General features: G+C 50.1%; 2 protein-coding genes across 3 annotated transcripts; one reads left to right on the plus strand and one right to left on the minus strand.

Annotated features, from left to right (window-relative positions):
• Window positions 1-612: 612 nt before the first annotated feature.
• Window positions 613-9,358, plus strand: tph2 (tryptophan hydroxylase 2 (tryptophan 5-monooxygenase); the record flags this gene model as incomplete). The annotated part of the gene is made up of 11 exons (XM_080475191.1): window positions 613-735; window positions 6,504-6,638; window positions 6,993-7,176; window positions 7,555-7,655; window positions 7,739-7,806; window positions 7,880-8,076; window positions 8,157-8,292; window positions 8,393-8,519; window positions 8,636-8,731; window positions 8,900-9,033; window positions 9,184-9,358. Exons 1-11 carry the CDS (start codon window positions 628-630, stop codon window positions 9,356-9,358), a joined length of 1,461 nt encoding a protein of 486 aa, XP_080331317.1. The 5' UTR covers window positions 613-627.
• A 1,510-nt stretch (window positions 9,359-10,868) lies between these two features.
• rbl2 (retinoblastoma-like 2 (p130)) lies at window positions 10,869-18,865 on the minus strand. 2 transcript variants are annotated; one of them, XM_080475161.1, is made up of 22 exons: window positions 18,510-18,865; window positions 17,318-17,448; window positions 17,026-17,226; window positions 16,882-16,946; window positions 16,619-16,747; window positions 16,097-16,254; window positions 15,910-15,974; window positions 15,690-15,831; window positions 15,417-15,574; window positions 14,825-14,940; window positions 14,640-14,743; window positions 14,391-14,528; window positions 14,112-14,276; window positions 13,866-13,920; window positions 13,450-13,683; window positions 13,183-13,379; window positions 12,836-13,012; window positions 12,621-12,692; window positions 12,406-12,487; window positions 12,004-12,200; window positions 11,725-11,892; window positions 10,869-11,547 (listed from the first exon to the last, which is right to left on the minus strand). In XM_080475161.1, the coding sequence occupies exons 1-22, from the start codon at window positions 18,642-18,644 to the stop codon at window positions 11,383-11,385; spliced, it is 3,054 nt and encodes a 1,017-aa protein (XP_080331287.1). In that variant the 5' UTR covers window positions 18,645-18,865; the 3' UTR covers window positions 10,869-11,382. The 2 variants fall into 2 exon arrangements, with proteins under 2 accessions (XP_080331287.1, XP_080331286.1); XM_080475160.1 differs by having other exon boundaries at window positions 10,871-11,547; window positions 12,004-12,197; window positions 18,510-18,793.
• Window positions 18,866-19,047: the final 182 nt, after the last annotated feature.

The following is a 19,047-nucleotide window of genomic DNA, read 5'->3' on the forward strand; positions in this document are numbered from 1 at the left end:
CACAGTCCGGCAGCAGGATTGGGTCTGGGTGTGCTTTATCATATCGTACCCTACCATACTGTACCATACAATACAGTACTGTCCCATCCCGTACCGTACCATACTATAACGTACCATACTATAATGTAGCGAACTGTACTGTACCTTAATGTCCCATACCATATGACACTGTACTGTACCATACCGTACCGTACTGTAGCTACTGTACCGTCCCGCTCCGGCTTGTACTGCAGTACCCATACTCAGTAGCTCCTCTGTTCTGCTGTTCTGCTCCTGACACCTGTAGAAGAGCTATGAACTCCTCCTGTTGGACTGTATGAAGAAGTGGGCGGAGCCTCCCCCTCCTGCTCCTCCTCCTGAGCAGCAGTATATAAGGAGGAGTGGGCGGAGCCTCCCCCTCCTCCTGAGCAGCAGTTTATAAGGAGGAGGAGTGGGCGGAGCCTCCCCCTACTGCTCCTCCTCCTGAGCAGCAGTATATAATGAGGAGCAGTGTGCGGCTGGCAGTGTGTCAGCCCAGTGGTGCAGTGTAAGGTCGGCAGGCTGGAGCCCTGGTACTCCTACACCCACTGGTTCCCCATGGCGTCGCCCCATGTCCTGAAGGAGCCACCGCCCCTCCCCCTACCCCGCATGCAGCCCGCCATGATGATGTTCTCCAGCAAGTACTGGTCCAGGAGGGGGATGTCCCTGGACTCCGCCATGTTTGACCAGCAGCAGCGCCACACCGGGGGTCAGATGGTGAGCTCCTCTTCATCATCCTCATCTTCATCACCACACGTGGGGGGGCAGATGGTTGTGATGATGGTAGGAACTGATGTATGTATGTATGTGGGCAATTGGGGAAGTTCCATCCTGGCAGCCAGGGCGTTTCTAGACCCCCTGGGGTCCCGAGGCAAAGAGGACTATGGTGCCTCCCGCCTCCAGAGTGATGATGAATGAAGTCCAGGATGATGGATCAGTAAAGAAATACTTTATTAGATAATTAACATACAAAATAAATAACAAATAACATTACTATCTAAACTGAATGCAAACTTTACACACAACATATAAATACCAGAAACACAAACACAACTGAAATGTGCAAAATTTAAAGTAAGATAGGAAAATCCAACCAAGCAAAAAAACAAAAAACAAGGAATTGAAGTGGAAAGTAAGAACTGTGAAACCTTGGTCTGATATCTAAAGTCCATGTGGAGTGTTTTCTTAAAACTGCTGCTTGGCTTCAGAAAACGATATCTTTTATGTCGAAGGACCTCCGAACGTCTCTCTCGTCCTGTGAGCCTCTCCTGGAACATGGTGAGCAGAACAGCTGCTCTCACCAGAGGAGACAGAGACGTCAAGAGGAGACGCAATGCGTAGGGTTAGGGTTAGATACATAGACGTATAGATCCAGAAGGTCCTCACTGGGAATGGGTGGAGGCACCAGCAGAACAGTGTCATGCATCGTTGCTCCAAGTTCTTGCAACTTGCACATAGTTTGCCTCTCTCTATCACCTCCTGCATACTTTTCTTTGAAAACCCACAAACTAATAATTTTTTTGGCCTCGTATTTGTTACCTCAGATATTAATCAAAAATTTACAAGGATTTATAATTTCACTTCTTTTACTTTAAAATGTCACCTTTATATAATGTCTTACTTGGTGATTGTGTGTTAATTAGTGTCCTCACTTTTATGTGTAAGTTTGATGATTCACGCCAAGTAATATTTACCTAACTGAAGTGTTAATTTCACCACCTGATACCAGAAAGTAAGGCCGTGTTTCCACGACACCGGTGTTCTGATCCACTGGATCTGTGAAGTTATTATCTCGACTCCCATGGTGGAAAGGTTCTTTCACGGTCACTATTCCCTCCTGCTGAGACTGATGGAGGCATCTCTCCCCCTCCCTCCTCTTCCTCCTGCTCACCCACTTGTAAACAAACATGGCCGACCCGTAGTGGTATTACTCGCGGTCGTATTCTAGTTTTATCGTCCAGATCAGTAGTTTAATAGTTGAGACTCTCCCTGATATCATCCGATGTGTCATCAGTCCATACGGATGTCAGGTTCTCTCCATTTTCTTCTCGTTTATAGTGTTTTGTTCTCTGCACATGTCAGTGTGGTTTCATTACAAAATCAAGCAACAGCGCCCTCCTGTGGCCCGGCAGACTAACTACACCGTTGTCAGTGTGTCCGCTGCGGCAGTGTGAACGCAACACTTTCAAAAAAAAAAAAAAAAAGATTAGGTGTTGTCACGTGAAACGTTGTCATGGAAACAGTGCCTAAAATGTACTTGAGTAATAGTAGTGAACGTCGCCACCTTGTGGACTCACCGGAGGACAAGAGGACATGAGGACAGCAATTTAACAAGAAAGTTCATGGACATGGAGCCACATGGGTAGGTTATATGTTTAAGGTTAACTGTGTATGTCGCCTTTGCTTATCTGTTCTCTTCAATGTTGGAATATGGAAACGTTAACGTTAGCATTAGCTGAACCGTTTAGCCTTCTAGCTAGCTGGTAAACTTGACCTTGTGGCCGCGGCTGTTTCTGGTTGTAGAACAGGACATTTAAACATTTTTTACTAAAGGTGTCAGGCCTCATTAATGATATATATACATGTTCTGCTTGTTTTGCAGCTCTACAAATGAGCCTTGAAGGATTTATAGGATATTATTTGATCAGAGAAAGATTTTTGTGTAAACAGAACTTTAAATTTGCAATTAATGGCAATGTTCTCTACATTTCAATTATCTTTACATTAGTTTATCTTAGTTTCTGAGTCAAAACTTTATTTATTGAGGATTCTGAAAGTGTTAAAAAATATAACTTAAAACAATATTCTGGGTTTTCATCTTGTTGAAAGAATGATAGTTAAAATGATAATTACCTTGTAGTGCCGCATTATGTAATAACGGTGCAATATGTAATAATGTAATAAATTTTCAATTCATTATGTAATAAAACCGCATTTTGTAATAATCTGCTGCATTTTTAATAAAAATTGTCACATTTTAAAATAATTTGCTTCGTACTGCAACAGTTATTACAAAATGCAGGTGCTCTACTTTTTTTTAAGAAAATTTAATAATTTGGTTTATTATGTAATAAATCATCAAAATTGATGCTTTAATTAGAAATGCCACGATACCATCAGAATAACATTAAGCTTTCAGGCTTAATTAGGATTTATTAAAAAAAAAACAACAACTAGTGGGATGTTTTTTTGCTCAGGCCTAAATCAAAAATAACTGTATTTATTATGATGAAGAATGTTTTTCACAAGCTAGAAACAAAAGCTACACTCAGTAATTATTACTGACACTAAAGTTATGGGTGCACTGAAATTTTGCAAGACATAAAAACATGTAATCTGCAGTATTTTATGTAATTATTGTATATGATACAAGCATAAAAACACAAACAATTACTTTATTACATAATGCAGCTTTACACTGCATTTTGTAAAACGTGTTGCAATATGTAACAAGTTATTACGAAATGCAACAAAGTTTATTACATAATGCGTTTCAAGAAATTTATTACAAAATGTGGTGTTATTATATATTGAGTTGAAAATGTATTATATTGCACTGTTATTACATTAAGCAGCGCTACACACCTCTGTTATATAAGTGTACGCTTATATTAAAGCACAAACCCCGGTTGAAACAGACAATGATGTGAAAAGTAAATCATTGGTTCTATTCTTAAAAGTGAATGAATTAACATCAATAGTTGCCTAAAAACGTACATAGCATTGAACCCAGACTCTGGTCTCTGTTTGTTTAGGCCGTTCTAATGTCATGAATTAATTCTCACACATTAAGGAACTAAAGGTACACAGAGAAAATGTCTAATATTCTAATATATAATACACCTGAGCACTGAATCACATGTTTTTAGCAGGATACAGGTGAAGAAGACTCTTTACTTCCTCAAGATCGTCATCATCAGTGTTGGAATTAAACGTGGACTGTGATGGTTTCCACGTTGTGGTTCTACTGTCCATACAGCCGTTCTCTGATGTGTGGAATGACGTGACGCTGAAAATAAATGGAACTTGTTGAAGGATTTTGGTGTTTTGTTTAAAAGTGACATCTCATGTCATTTCATTGGGTGTCTGTATTTTTTTGTGTTATTGTGAATGTTCTGTAAAATAGAATTTAGTCCCACTGATTTATGTTTTGTTCAGTAAACCAAAGCAGGCTGACTGCAGGAGGCCACTTCAGAGGCTGTTGTACTTTAAAGTCTTTTTATGGCATTCCATCAGACATCTTGACTCTTTAAATGGTCGGATGGGACGGAACGTTTGAGATTAGTTTTTGGCAGTATGATTAACATGTTAGTTTTGTAATATTTCATTGTATATACTGTAGTCCTGACTCTGTGGCAAGCTAACGAGAGCCACAGAAAATGGGGGTAATTGCTCCCATTGATGAGCCCACGGAATGCTGTGCAGGAATGGTTCTTGCACCAAAGCCGAATGGAAAAATTAGGATCTTATGTCGACTTAACGTATTTTAATACAAAGACTCAAACTGCCGGCATTCGACGAAAACTGGATGCCACTGCTGGATTCTGGCAGATACCGTTACATCCAACATGACCACAGGCTGCAGCGAGTGCTGGAGCGACTCCAGAAAGACGGGTTGACGTCCACAATAAATGTCAGTTTGCTGTGGATCGGGTCACATTTCTGGGCCATGTCATCAGCGCACAGGAAAAATCAAGGCCGTCACAGAGACGCCTGGACCCGAGGATGTTGCAGTTGTGAGAAGTTGTCTGGGGCATGCTGAATTACGTGGGAAAATTCTCAACAAGAGTTGCAGAGCTCACGCAACCAATAAGAGACCTGCTCAAGTCAGACGGTGACTGGGTCTGGGGGTGAAGGCAGCAGCGAGCCTTTGAGGAGCTGCGTCAGGAGTTGAGCTCACCCACATCACACGTAGTACGAGGTACGCCCAAATCGAAAGAGAAGCACTGGCACTGACCGGCCCGTAACATCAGTACGGAAGAGTTTTAGGGCCACTGAAGAAAAAAAAATTCGGAGGCTAAAAAAAAAAAAAAAATTCGCGGCCCCAGAAAAAGTCGAAAATCAAAGTCGAGATTTTTTTTTTTCACGGTGGAAAAAAAAGTCCTTCCGTCCACATGCCAGCGGGACAGAGACAGAGCAGCTGCTGCCTGGTTCTGTAGAGGAACACAGTTATCATCAGAACCAGGACCAGAAGAGACAGAGCAGCTGCTGCCTGGTTCTGCTGGGGAAGTTCGTCGAGTACGAAGGACAAAGACACGGATCCCGGGGAGCTTATTTAAATGTTCTTATTAATCAAGGAAATCCTGTGTAAAATCACACGTCCATAAGCAGTAAGCAACCCGATATAGTCACAATTAAGTGATTTAATATGAGTTCACATCTGCGGGCAAATGATGAGGGATGGATAGAAAGTCTCTCCGTGAAAAGAAAAAATCTCGACTTTGATTTTTGACTTTTTCTGGGGCCACGAAGGTTTTTGTTTTTTTTAACCTCCAAATTTTTTTTTTCTTCAGTGGCCCTAAAACTCTTCCGTACATCAGGACACCCTTGCACATCAGCGGGGAGAAACTACGGCCAAGGTGGCCAGACCTTGAAGCTTTCAGGAGGAAGGATCAGGATGTGAAAAACGTCACGCATCCTGGGATCGTCAGAGGTCTTACAACATCCACCTCCCATCGGGGGGTCTACGGAGAAACAGATCACACATCAGAGTTGTCCCAGAGTCTCCTACAACAACCAGATCTGGGCGGGTCACAAAGGCTCCACTGAGGATGGACTTATAGTTCACTGTTCAGTAGAAAGCAGAATAATCCATGTACAGTTTTGGGGCCCCTGGTAGTCCACCCTGGTAGTCCACCCTGGTAGTCCACCCTGATAGTCCACCCTGGTAGTCCACCCAGGTAGTCCACCCAGGTAGTCCACCCAGGTAGTCCACCCTGACCCCACGCCCGACCTGGATGGTCAAAGTAGCTTCTGTTTGTTCAAGAGAAAGAGAATTGAATGGTAGTTAGATTAGGACCTACAGTGTTCAGAATTATTCACGTTTGAGAACAGAAATTAAGTGCACAACAGCAATTTTCAAGAAAGACAGATTCTTGACTAAGAGGGGGAGACGTGATGAAGGTAGGAACTGATGTATGTATGAAGGTGGGCAGGGGGAAGAGTTAGAGAGGAGAACAGAGACGTGAGGAGTAATAAAAGTTGTTAAACTCCACCAGAAGTCTCCCGTCTGTTACGTCCTCGCAGCGCATGAACAGAACACTTTACAATGGTGAGCTCCTCTTCATCATCATCTTCATCACCTTACTGTTCATCCTCCTCATCGTTCATGTTTGACCTTTGACCCGATGAAGAGTTTGAATTCAGTCGAACTGAAAAACAATACAACTTTTTTTTGCTCTTTGTCTTGTTTCTTTTGTTTTGGTCTTGTTTGTTTTGTTGTTGTTGTTGTTGTTGTTGTTGTTGTTTTCTGCTGCCGTCGTCAGTCGAGGCGTACGTCCTTCGCTCCGATCAGTGAGAAGCCGGACAAAGAAGGTGCCGAGGATTCTGGGCGTACGGCTGTGGTTTTCTCTGTGAAGAACGAAGTCGGTTGTTTGGTCAAAGCTCTGCGAGTGTTCCAGGTCAGAACCAGAACCAGAACATGAACCAGATCATTAACATGAACATGAACATGAACCAGAACATGAACCAGAACATTAACATGAACATGAACATGAACCAGAACATGAACCACAACATGAACCAGAACATGAAACAGACTCACCCCAACAGAAGAGTCAGAGCAGAAGGAGCTCGGACTTTCAGTAACCAGAGCGTGTTCTCATTTTCTCATATTCTAGTGTACTCATATTCTGATGTTCTCATGTATTCATGTTCTTATGTTGTTTTCTCATGTTCTCATAGAATTGTGTTCTCATTTTCCTGTGTTATCATATTCTTGTGTTCTCGTGTTCTCATGTTCTCGTGTTCTGCAGGACAAACACGTCAATCTGAACCACATCGAGTCCCGGCAGTCTAAACGAGTCCCTAACGAGGTGGAGATCTTCGCCGACTGCAACTGCTCTGGAAACGACTTCGACCAGCTGCTGCAGCACCTCAAAGGACACGTCAACATCATGTCCTTCAACATGCCCGCACACGTGTGGGCTGCTGAGGCAGGTAGGGACACGGGAACCACAACAAGCAACTTTATTACACTGATTCCATGACAAGTCCATTAAGTTTCCATGACGAATTATGGCGTGTTCATAGCATGTCCAGGGCTTGTCCATGGCATGTCCATGGCATGTCTATTACGTGTTCATGGCGTGTCTGTGATGTGTCCATGGTGTGTCCATGATGTGTCCACGGTGTGTCCATAGCGTGTCCATGACAAGTCCATAGTGTGTTCACGACGTGTCCATTTCATCTCCATGACGTGTCCATGACTTCTCCATGACATGTCCACTGTGTGTCCATGACATGTCCATGGCGTGTCTGTGTGTCCATTGTGTGTCCATGGCATGTCCATCAAGTCCCCATGATGCTGCGTTCCAGACGAAGAGGACGTCCCCTGGTTCCCCATGAAGATCTCGGAGTTGGACCAGTGTTCTCACAGAGTTCTGATGTACGGGTCTGAGTTGGACGCGGATCACCCAGTGAGTCGATTCTCTTTGACTCGTTGAACCAGTAGAACTGAACCGGTTCCCCTGGTAACTTGAGTGGCATGTCGTCTCATCAGGGCTTCAAGGACGAGGTGTACCGCCAGCGGAGGAAGTTCTTTGTGGACGTGGCCATGAAGTACAAGTTGTGAGTCCCACGGTTTCACCCGGTGTCTCGGGTTTGAACAGACTTCTGACTCGTGACTCGCCCCCGCCCACAGCGGCCAGCCCATCCCCCGCATCGACTACACCCCCGAGGAGGTGGCGACGTGGGGCGTGGTGTTCAGAGAGCTAACCCGACTGTACCCCACCCACGCCTGCCAGGAGTACCTGAGGAACCTGCCGCTGCTCACCAAGCACTGCGGCTACCGCCAGGACAACATCCCCCAGCTGGAGGACGTGTCGCTGTTCCTCCGAGGTCACGCACCCCCTGCCGCCGGGTCCGGGACAGGTGAGCTGGTCAGAGTTGTGACGGTTGTGGTTGCGTTGGTGTTTCAGAGCGCTCCGGGTTCACTGTGCGGCCGGTGGCGGGTTACCTGTCGCCCAGAGACTTCCTGGCCGGTCTGGCCTACCGGGTGTTCAACTGCACTCAGTACGTCCGCCACAGCACCGACCCGCTTTACACGCCCGAACCGTGAGTTGCCCGGCGCCGTTCCACTCTGTTGTCTGAACCCCCCCCCCAACCCTCACCAGGCCCGGGTAACCTGCCACCTCTCCCCCGTCTCGCCCTGCAGGGACACGTGCCATGAGCTGCTGGGTCACGTCCCCCTGCTGGCTGACCCCAAGTTCGCCCAGTTCTCCCAGGAGATCGGTTTGGCCTCACTGGGCGCGTCGGACCAGGACGTCCAGAAACTGGCGACGGTGAGGCGGGCGAGAAGGACCAGGATGTAGAGTCGCTGCCTGAGATGGAGAGAATCCACCATCTCACCAAAACTGATATATTGTAGGAAATAACCCCCCCTCTCTCTCTCTCTCAGTGTTATTTCTTCACTATAGAGTTTGGACTGTGTAAACAAGACGGTCAGCTCAGAGCCTATGGAGCCGGTTTACTGTCCTCTATCGGAGAGCTGAAGGTAATACACACGCACGCACGATAATAAACGGACTGCTCTGCTCTCTGTATCGTTACAAGGTCAGATTACACCATCTCAAGAGTTTCATCACAATACTGTGTGTGTGTGTGTGTGTGTGTGTGTGTGTGTGTGTGTGTGTGTGTGTGTGTGTGTGTGTGTGTGTGTCAGCATGCCCTCTCTGAAAAGGCGTGTGTGAAGCCGTTTGATCCAAAGACCACGTGTCACCAGGAGTGTCTGATCACCTCCTTCCAAGATGTTTACTTTGTTTCTGAGAGCTTCGAGGAGGCCAAGGAGAAGATGAGGTACACAACTACACAACGCAACTACACAACGCAACTACACAACACAGCAAAACTACCCAACAAAACCACACAACAAAGCAACACAACTACAAACTACCAAACACAACAACACAACAATATAACACAACTTAACCCCCCCCCCCCCCACAGAGACTTTGCCAGGACCATCCAGCGGCCCTTCTCGGTGTACTACAACCCCTACACTCAGAGTGTGGACCTGTTGAAGGACACTCGCGGTGTGGAGGACGTGGTGCAGGACCTGCGCAGTGACCTCACCACCGTCTGCGACGCTCTGGCCAAGATGAACACCTACATGGGGATCTAACGCAGCGCTGTGATTGGACCAAAGCTCAGAGACACGCCCCCACGCTGCTACGCCTCACCTGAACTCACCCGCTCACACTCACACACGCATGCATACGCACACACACACACATGTTGCTTTGTGTTTGTGTTCAGATCAGTGTGTCATCGCTCTGTCCTCTAATAAAAACTGCAGAACAAACTGTGTGTTCGCTTCATGTTGTGTAAACACACACACACACACACACACACACACACACATACACACACACACACACACACACACACACACACACACACACACACACACAAACACACACGTCCTGCAGTTACACCAGCTGCTGGTTTGGGGGCGCTGTGGCCTGAAACAAACACTGAACAGAGAGGAAGTGAAGAAGAAACACAGTCATTGATTGGTCCGGACCAAACGAGAAAGTCCCGCCCCTTTAGCCCGTGGTGGCTAGGCAAGTTAGCTTGTGGCGAATGGGTAGCCATAAACAACTGCAATATATAGTCCATAGTATCAATGACTTCTTCCTCACTGCCTCTTCCTTTTCCTCACTACTTCTTCCTCACTACCTCTTCCTCACTACCTCTTCCTCACGACTTCCTCTTCCTCACTACTTCTTCCTCACTACCTCTTCCTCTGTTCTTCCTCACGACTTCTTCCTCACTACCTCTTCCTCACGACTTCTTCCGCACTACTTCTTCCTCTTCCTCACTACTTCTTCCTCACTACTTCTTCCACACTACTTCTTCCTCTTCCTCACTACCTCTTCCTCTGTTCTTCCTCACTACTTCTTCCGCACTACTTCTTCCTCTTCCTCACTACCTCTTCCTCTCTACCTTACCAAAGAGTATTAGCTCCACTGAAGGAAAAAAAAATTCAGAGGCAAAAAAACAACAGGTTCTGGAATCTCGATGGACGAACTTTGTAAAAAAACTTTTTCCACCGTGAAAAATAAAATCTTGACTTGGATTTTCCACTTTTTCTGGAGTGAATGAAGGTTTTGGGTTTTTTTAGCCTCCAAATTTTTTTTTCCTTCAGTGGCCCTCATACTCTTCTGAAGGTTGCTCACTGCTGATGGACATGTGATTGTACAAAGGATTTCCTTGATTAATAAGAACACATTTTATAAGCACCCCGGGATCCGTGTCTTTGTCCTTCCTATTAGTCGAACTCCCACGACAGAACAACGCTGCAGGCTGCTCTGTCTCTTAAAGTCCTGAAACTGATCACTGACTGTGTGAATGAGCTAAATTCTGTCCTGAAGCATCTTTTCATTAAACCTGCCATGTATTCTGGAGAAGCAGTCACTCGCGCTGGCATGTAGATGAACGGACTTTGTAAAAAAAAAACCTTTTTTTTTCCACCATAAAAAAAAAAAATCTCGACTTTGATTTCGACTTTTTCTGGAGCCCATGAAGGTTTGTTTTTTTTAGCCTCCGAATCTTTTTTTTCTTCAGTGACCTTAATACTCTTCCTCACTACCTCTTCCTCCCTACCTCCTGTCCACCACATAACCAGTAGCCTCAGACTTTATCACCGTTTTATTTGAAGTTTACAGAGTTTAAATAACTTTTGTACATCATTATACACACACACACACACACACACACACACACACACACACACACACACACACACACACACACACACACACACACACACACACACACACACACACACACACACACACACACACACACACACACACACACCTCAGTTAAAGACTCTGGGGTAGGTTGTTCTGGTTACCATGGTAACACAACCACCGTTCTGGACCTGGACTTAGTTATAGTATAGTACCAGTACTCTTCTGGTATTGTTACTTCTAATAGGATAATAATACTTTAATACTTGGACTTTCCCTGGAGGGTTTTATTTGTAATCGAGTAGTTTTAAATCAACTGTTGACATTATTTAGTAATTAAGTATTAAAAGTACCAGTACTTTTACATGTAATCAGAGTATTTTTACTGTTGCAGTGGGATCATCAGAAGCAATAGGGTGCTGTGTGTCGCCGTGGCGATGGGGTGCTGTCCTCAGTGGGAGGAGCTGCGGTCGTTGGCCACGTCCTGCAGGCGGCGCAGTAGAGTACAGTGGTTCTCAGGACAAACACGTTTCACTGGCGAGTCCTCGTCCAGCGACAGGAAGCGTTTTCTGGAGGGAGTCTGACCGCTGAGGAGCAGGTTGATCTCCTGCAGACGCTGAGGAGGAGGAGGAGGAGGAAGAGGAGGAGGAGGAGAGAAGGAAAAACTTTGAACCTCCTTTATACTTCCCGTTTGTAACTGTGTGTGTGTGTGTGTGTGTGTGTGTGTGTGTGTGTGTGTGTGTGTGTGTGTGTGTGTGTGTGTGTGTGTGTGTGTGTGTGTGTTCCAGCTCACGGTGGGGGGGCTGCTACAGACGTAGTAGTGGATCTTGTCCCGTGGCGTGGTCTCTGAGGGGGCGGAGCCTGCTTTGTGAGGAGAGATGTAAATGGGGTGTTTGTTGGACAGAAGCATCCGACGAGGAGATCCGGTCCTCAGAGTTGGAAACGGACACAGAGGAGGAGCCTGCAGCGACAGGAGATGCAGAGAGGAGGAGGAGGAGGAGGAGGAAGAGTTAACAGGAGACAATGAAGAGCTGAGCAGCTGAGATGTTCCTGTGTGCAGTTCTATACGTACGCCAGCAGAGGGCGAGCTGGGCGAATATCTCAGAGCAAACGGCCTCATTTGCTTGATGTAGACTTTGTTGTAGAAGTGGATCAGATCTCCTCTCTCCTCACCACCACCTGCAGGGAGAGAGGAGGAGGAGGAGTTCTTGATGGGCGTGGAGGAGGTGCTGCTGGGGTGGAGAGGAGCAGGGCTGACGTCTCCTCCTGCTGTGATCAGAGACAGAGAAGTCGTTAGAGCAAGAAGGGAGGAGGGAGAAGCAGGTAAGAGGAGGAGGAGGAGGAGAAGCAGGTAGGAGGAGAAGGAGGAGAAGCAGGTAAGAGGAGGAGGAGGAGAAGCAGGTAAGAGGAGGAGGAGGAGAAGCAGGTAGGAGGAGGAGGAGGAGAAGCAGGTAGGAGGAGGAAGGAGTCATACCAGCATCCTGAGTGTCAGAGCAGGTCACGGAGGAGTCGGAGGAGAGACTCCTTCCATTTGATATCAACACACTCCTGTACACCTGACACACACAGGGGTTAGGTCAGAGGGTGTGTGTGTGTGTGTATGTGTGTGTGTGTGTGTGTGTGTGTGTGTGTGTGTGTGTGTGTGTGTGTGTGTGTGTGTGTGTGTGTGTGTGTGTGTGTCTGTCTTACCTCACTGCAGGCCTGAGGTTGAGAGCGGTAACACCTCATGATGTTCTGGAAGGAGCGCTCCTCTTTGGTGACCTGCAAAGCACACGCACACACACACACACACACACACACACACACACACACACACACACACACACACACACACACACACACACACACGGTGTCAGTGTTCCGGACGACCTCCGGCTGAGCAGGCGCCAGCGGGCGACGCCCACCTTGGCCATGACGTAGACGGCACACAGGATGAGCTGGTCCAGGTGTCGGTCCTTCATCATGAGGGGGAAGTTGACCAGAGAAAACTCCAGACACGTCCAGACCTTCCTGCTCAGCTCACTGCCCAGGTCCAGCGCCGCACACAGGGAGCGCACACGCACACTGGCCAGGTGGTACACCTGCACACACACAAACACACACACACACACACACACACACACACACACACACACACACACACACACACACACACACACACACACACGTAAGAAAAGTGAGGGGGATGAAAAAAAAATGGAGCAGCAAGAGGAAGAGCAGGATGAAGACGATGAGGAGGAAGAGGAGGTACCTTCCTGAAGAAGAGCGACACTGAGCCCTTCCTCAGTGGACTGCCGGTTGCCTTGGCGACCGGTTTGTAGGCAGCTGGTTGGACGATAGTGCCGGTCAGTGTCTGGGCGGCGGGCGGCTTCATGGCGGCGGTAGCCTGTCCAGTCACGCTCACCTGCACGGGGATGAAGGTGATTCCTCCGCTCTCATTGGCTATCCCTGCAGGACAGGCAGAGGTGAGTGCTGCGATTGGCCTACGGCTCCCCGGGCCGCCGTGCCCCGCCCTCACCCTGCACCGGGATGGTCACCGTCTGCCCGTTGTTGGCGGTGACGGTGGCCGTCGCCATGGTGACCACGGTCTGACCGGCGGGGATGGCAGTGACGATGGTGGGCTGGGTTGTCTTGGTAACGGCACCAGAGCCGACACCTCCGTCAGATGGGTCCGCGAAGAGGCGGCGGCGAGCGGAGGAGGTGGGAGGAGAACTGTACCGGTCCAACAGGCTGGGGGGGGGTGGGGGGACACCTGCAGGAGGGGGAGGACACACACACACACACACACACACACACACACACACACACACACACACACACACACACACACACACACACACACACACACACACACACACACACACACACACTCACTAAGTGGTCTTTGTTTCACCTCCTAATGGTCTCAAATAACAACATCACATGAACTCTGACCTTTAAGGGCACAGCCTCCAGGGTCACTCTGCTCCAGGTACTGAGGAGGAATCACCTGAAACACACAGCAGGAGGAGGAAGAGGAGGAGGAGGAAGAGGAAGAAGAGCAGGAGTTGATAAGTCAGAATACTCTCTGGCTTTTCCCTCGGTGATCAAGTGATAGAAGAAATGAAGAGGACCCAGAGTTGAGCCCTGAGGAACTCCACAAGTTCTGGTGTGCTGAAGAGGAGCGGCGGGTTGTTTCACCTCCTGGCAGGGAGGCGCGCGGTCCTGGGCTCCTCTGAGGCTCTCCCACAGCGGGGAGTCGCTGGTCCAGGCCAGACTCTCCAGGACCTGCTCCTCCACCTGGTTCAGGTGCTTCACCACCTCCCTGAACAGGCGCTGCTCCGAGCGCACCAGCACCTCGATCACCTGCAGGGGGCGACATGTCAAATTCCCCTGCAGCCAACATCCAGGTTTATTCATAAAGCTTCACGGGTTCTACTTACATATATTCCATCATTTTTCACTTTTACTATTTGGTACCTTGTAGAAGTGGAACGCCGGCAGTCTGAAGGTGGCAAGGACGTTGGGGAAGTCGCCCGGCGGCCTGAAGGAGAACGCCACCACCTGGAAGCAGCAGACCAGCAGCGAACGGTGGAACACGTCCTGTTCTAGGAGAACCTGCAGGAACACAACAATGTCTCAGGAGTCTGTGGCACCGTCCCGCCAGGCGGGGGTGCTCTTGGCCTGGGGCTTTCATTCACACGGCAGTCAGCCGAGACGGTGACTCACGGAGAGGTCGGCGTCTCCCAGGATCGTCTTCTCCCGCTCGATGATGGACTCCAGCGTCCTGTAGTACAGCGCCACCGCCAGGTGGAAGTACCGCACTGCCACGTCTGGAAGCACAGAGTCGGGTCAGAAGCCAGGTCCTGGCAGCAGGACCTCCTGAACCCGACAGGACGGGGGCATCTCGGTACCTTTATCCATCAGCCCCCTGATTTCTGCAGCCCCGCCCTCATAATGCTGAGTCAGCAAGTCCAACATGGCCGACAGCCTCCGGTCCATCGCTGCACTGGGGTCTCTGGAACACTTCCTGGAAGCCGAGGACAGAGGAAGCAGTTTAGCAGCTGTTCCACCGGAGTGAGGGCCAGAGCGGTGTGGGGCGGTACAGTAAGGCACGGTATGTTAAGGTAAGGTACAGTACGGCATCCAGACCCAACCCTACTGCTGGTCCACCACAGACAGTCCGATAAACATGACTGTGGTGGACTGCAACGACCCCTGACAACCTGCCAACAAACCCCCAACAAGACCCCCGAGCCCCAACACGACTACCTCAGCGTCCCCTCCCACCTCAGCGTCCCCTCCCACCTCAGCGTCCCCTCCTACCTCAGCGTCCCCTCCCACCTCAGCGTCCCCTCCTACCTCAGCGTCCCCTCCTACCTCAGCGTCCCCTCCCACCTCAGCGTCCCCTCCCACCTCAGCGTCCCCTCCCACCTCAGCGTCCCCTCCTACCTCAGCGCCCCCTCCTACCTCAGCGTCCCCTCCCACCTCAGCGTCCCCTCCTACCTCAGCGTCTCCTCCAGCCTGGCACTCGCTCCCTGTTTGCTCCCAGACAGCAGCGTGTGGAGGCGCCCGACGCTCCTCATGGCCGCCCACAGAGGAGACGCAGGGCTCAGCTCTGGCAAGCACCTCCTCCTCGCCACAGGGCAGGACGCCTTGAGAGCCTGGGAGGAGAGGAGGAGGAGACAGACAGTAGCTTTGTGTGTGTGTGTGTGTGTGTGTGTGTGTGTGTGTGTGTGTGTGTGTGTGTGTGTGTGTGTGTGTGTGTGTGTGTCTCACCGTTGGGGTGGGGGGGGACCCCTCACACAGATACACTCCGGGAGTCCCGATGTCTTCGCTGGATCCCTCCCCCGTGAAGATCCTCTCATCCAGACCTCCAGAGGCCAGAACGTGGTCTTCATAGAGCCGGCTGAGAGACAGGCTGGGGGGGCATGGGGGGGGGGGGGGTATTAGGGGGTGTCAGGGAGGATCTTTTTAAAGAGAAACCAGAAAAACTCACAAACTGTCTCCAAAGTTGATCGGATCTAGAACTCCAGTGAGACTGTCTTCTTTCCCCCTGAGGATCTAAACAGAGTGTGTGTTAGTGTGTGTGTGTGTGTGTGTGTGTGTGTGTGTGTGTGTGTGTGTGTGTGTGTGTGTGTGTGTGTGTGTGTGTGTGTGTGTGTGTGTGTGTGTGTGTCTGTCACCTTGCGGTGGAACAGCCTCCTGATCAGAGGCTTCCAGAAATGCTCCTTGACTCCTTTGGCCTCCAGCATCAGGCCGTCATGTTGTTCACACAGCGGCTGCAGGACGCAGAGAGAACCGGGGGGCCGGAAGTCCTGACTGCTGAAGTCTGCAGGCAGGCCTGGGGGTCAGGGGTCAGAGGTCAGTCTGCAGGCAGGCCTGGGGGTCGGGGGTCAGAGGTCAGTCTGCAGGCAGGCCTGGGGGTCAGGGTTTAGAGGTCAGTCTGCAGGCAGGCCTGGGGGTCGGGGGTCAGAGGTCAGTCTGCAGGCAGGCCTGGGGGTCAGGGGTCAGAGGTCAGTCTGCAGGCAGGCCTGGGGGTCGGGGGTCAGAGGTCAGTCTGCAGGCAGGCCTGGGGGTCAGGGGTCAGAGGTCAGTCTGCAGGCAGGCCTGGGGGTCAGAGGTCAGTCTGCGGGTAAACCTGGGGGTCAGGGGTCAGAGGTCAGTCTGCAGGCAGGCCTGGGGGTCAGAGGTCAGTCTGCAGGTACCTGAGAAGTCTGGGTTGACCAGGTCTTTGCGGGTGTGGCTCAGCAGAGCGTTGGTGAAGACCAAGTCCACGGCGCAGAGCAGCAGGTGGAAGGAGTTCACCAGGTCGTCACCAACCAGCGGGAAGTTTCCTGAAGCACAAGGAGGAGAACTGTCAGGACCAGGAGGAGGACCAGGAGGAGGACCAGGAGGAGGACCAGAAGGAGGACCAGGAGGAGGACCAGGAGGAGGACCAGCGGTCTCATGCCTCCTCAGACCTTTGTACCTTTGGCGAGGACGAACAGGAGCCAGCAGAAGTTGAAGACCTCACTCACTGTGCAGGGGTGACGCCTGAAACACACGAAGAGCAACCGTCACTGAGGTCAGAGGTCACAGGATGGACATCTCAGGTCACAAAGCAGGTCAGGACCTCTGCTTGCGGCCGCGGTGGACTCTGGGCGGATCCTCGGACGGCGTCTTGAAGACGGACCTGAAGATGGGGACAAACTTCTGGAAGATGACGGCCGACACGGTGAAGTTCCTCTCCAGCCGCTCAGTGCTGTGGCGGAAGTCCAGCGGCAGGTCGGCCATGTCCTGCCACTTCTTCATCTTCCTGAAGAACTCCATCACACTGACACAGGTCACAGGTCACAGGTCACAGGTCACAGGTCAGAGGTCAGAGGTCAGAGGTCACAGGTCAGAGGTCACAGAAACAAACTGACCTCATGTTGGCGCAGCGGAGGATCCGAGTCAGAGACACGTAGCTTCCCTCAGACGTTCCCTTTCCGACAGGCGGCCCTGATGATCTGCAGGACGAGTAGAGCGAGCACCCCAACCAGTGCAGCTCACTGCCCTGCAGGTACAAGTTACCTTCAAGTTACAATGTAATCTACTGCCAGGAGGAGTAACTAACTACTGGGAAGGTCCAGTGAGAGAGAGAGAGAGAGAGAGAGAGAGAGAGAGAGAGAGAGAGAGTCCAACACCCTGGTGCAACGGCCCCTGACAGGGGTGTAGTACCGGGCATAGTACTGAGTGTAGTACCCGGTGTAGTACTGGGTGTGGTGCCTGGTTTAGTACAGGGTGCAGTACTCAGATATAGTACCGGGTGTAGTACCAGGCTGTAGTACTGGGTGTAGTACTCAAATGTAGTACCGGGTGTAGTACCAGCCGTAATACTGGGTGTAGTACCAGGTATAGTATCTGGTGTAGTGCCGGGTGTAGTACCAGGCATAGCACTGGGTGTAGTACCTGGTGTAAGACCTAGTGTAGTACCGGGCCAGAGTATCAGCTGTAGTACCGGGTATAGTACCAGATGTAGTACCGGGTGTAGAATTGGGTGTAGTACCAGGTGTAATACCGGGTGTAGTACTAGGTGTAGTACCGGGCTATAGTATCAGGTGTAGTACCGGGTATAGTACCAGATGTAGTACTGGGTGTAGTACCGGGTGTAGTACCAGGTGTAGTACCGGGTGTAGTACTAGGTGTAGTACCTGGTGTAGTACCAGGCTATAGTATCAGGTGTAGTACCGGGTGTAGTACCAGATGTAGTACCGGGTGTAGTACCAGGTGTAGTACCGGGTGTAGTACCTGGTGTAGTACTAGGTGTAGTACCTGGTGTAGTACCAGGCTATAGTATCAGGTGTAGTACCGGGTATAGTACCAGATGTAGTACTGGGTGTAGTACCGGGTGTAGTACTGGGTGTAGTACCGGGTGTAGTACCGGGTGTAGTACCGGGTGTAGTACTGGGTGTAGTACCTGGTGTAGTACCTGGTGTAGTACTGGGCTATAGTATCAGGTGTAGTACCGGGTATAGTACCAGATGTAGTACCGGGTGTAGTACTGGGTGTAGTACTAGGTGTAGTACCTGGTGTAGTACCGGGCTATAGTATCAGGTGTAGTACCAGATGTAGTACCTCCAGGGTGAAGGTGTTGCTGATGCACTGGAAGCGGCTCCAGGCGTCGCTGCTCGCCTCTTCGTCCACGTTCAGGTCGCGGCACAGCTCCTCGAAGCCGCTGCGGACCCTGCGGTCCGCCTCGTTCTCCTCCATGACCTCCTCCACCCGGCGGCTGGAGGCGCAGGGAGTCGTCGGAACCGGAGGGCCGGAGGACCGGAGGACCCAAGCTTCACGCTGAGGCCATTTAAACGTCCCGTCCGGCTGACAGCTGCGCCGCTGCGCCGCTGACGCAGCACTGCAGTCGAAGAGCGGTGGTGACGTCACTGCGAAGCGGACGTCTCTTTGGAGAATGGCTCGAGGAGCGTATCTTACCGTAGCTCACAAAGTACGTAACAGGGGGCGTGGCTCACGTCACTACTGCTTCCGGTTGTTGTAGTTGTTTGGAGTCTAAACAAAGTCATTTTTTAAAGCTTCCGGTCATTAAAACAACAAAAAACGCGTATTTTGCTTCTTTTTGCTTCACCTCAAAGTCGCTCTGCAGCTTTTTATCTTAGTA

Source organism: Lipophrys pholis (assembly GCF_963383615.2).
Source record: "Lipophrys pholis genome assembly, chromosome: 11".
NCBI lineage: Eukaryota > Metazoa > Chordata > Actinopteri > Blenniiformes > Blenniidae > Lipophrys > Lipophrys pholis.

Coding starts and splice junctions, on each gene's coding strand:
- rbl2 (XM_080475161.1), bottom strand. CDS start 18,644: ATGGAGGAGAACGAGGCGGACCGCAGGGTCCGCAGCGGCTTCGAGGAG. Junction 15,975..16,096: donor GGAGGCTGTTCCACCGCAAG/GTGACAGACACA, acceptor CACTCTGTTTAG/ATCCTCAGGGGGAAAGAAGA. Junction 12,693..12,835: donor CCGTCTACGTCATGGCCAAG/GTGGGCGTCGCC, acceptor TGTGCTTTGCAG/GTCACCAAAGAGGAGCGCTC.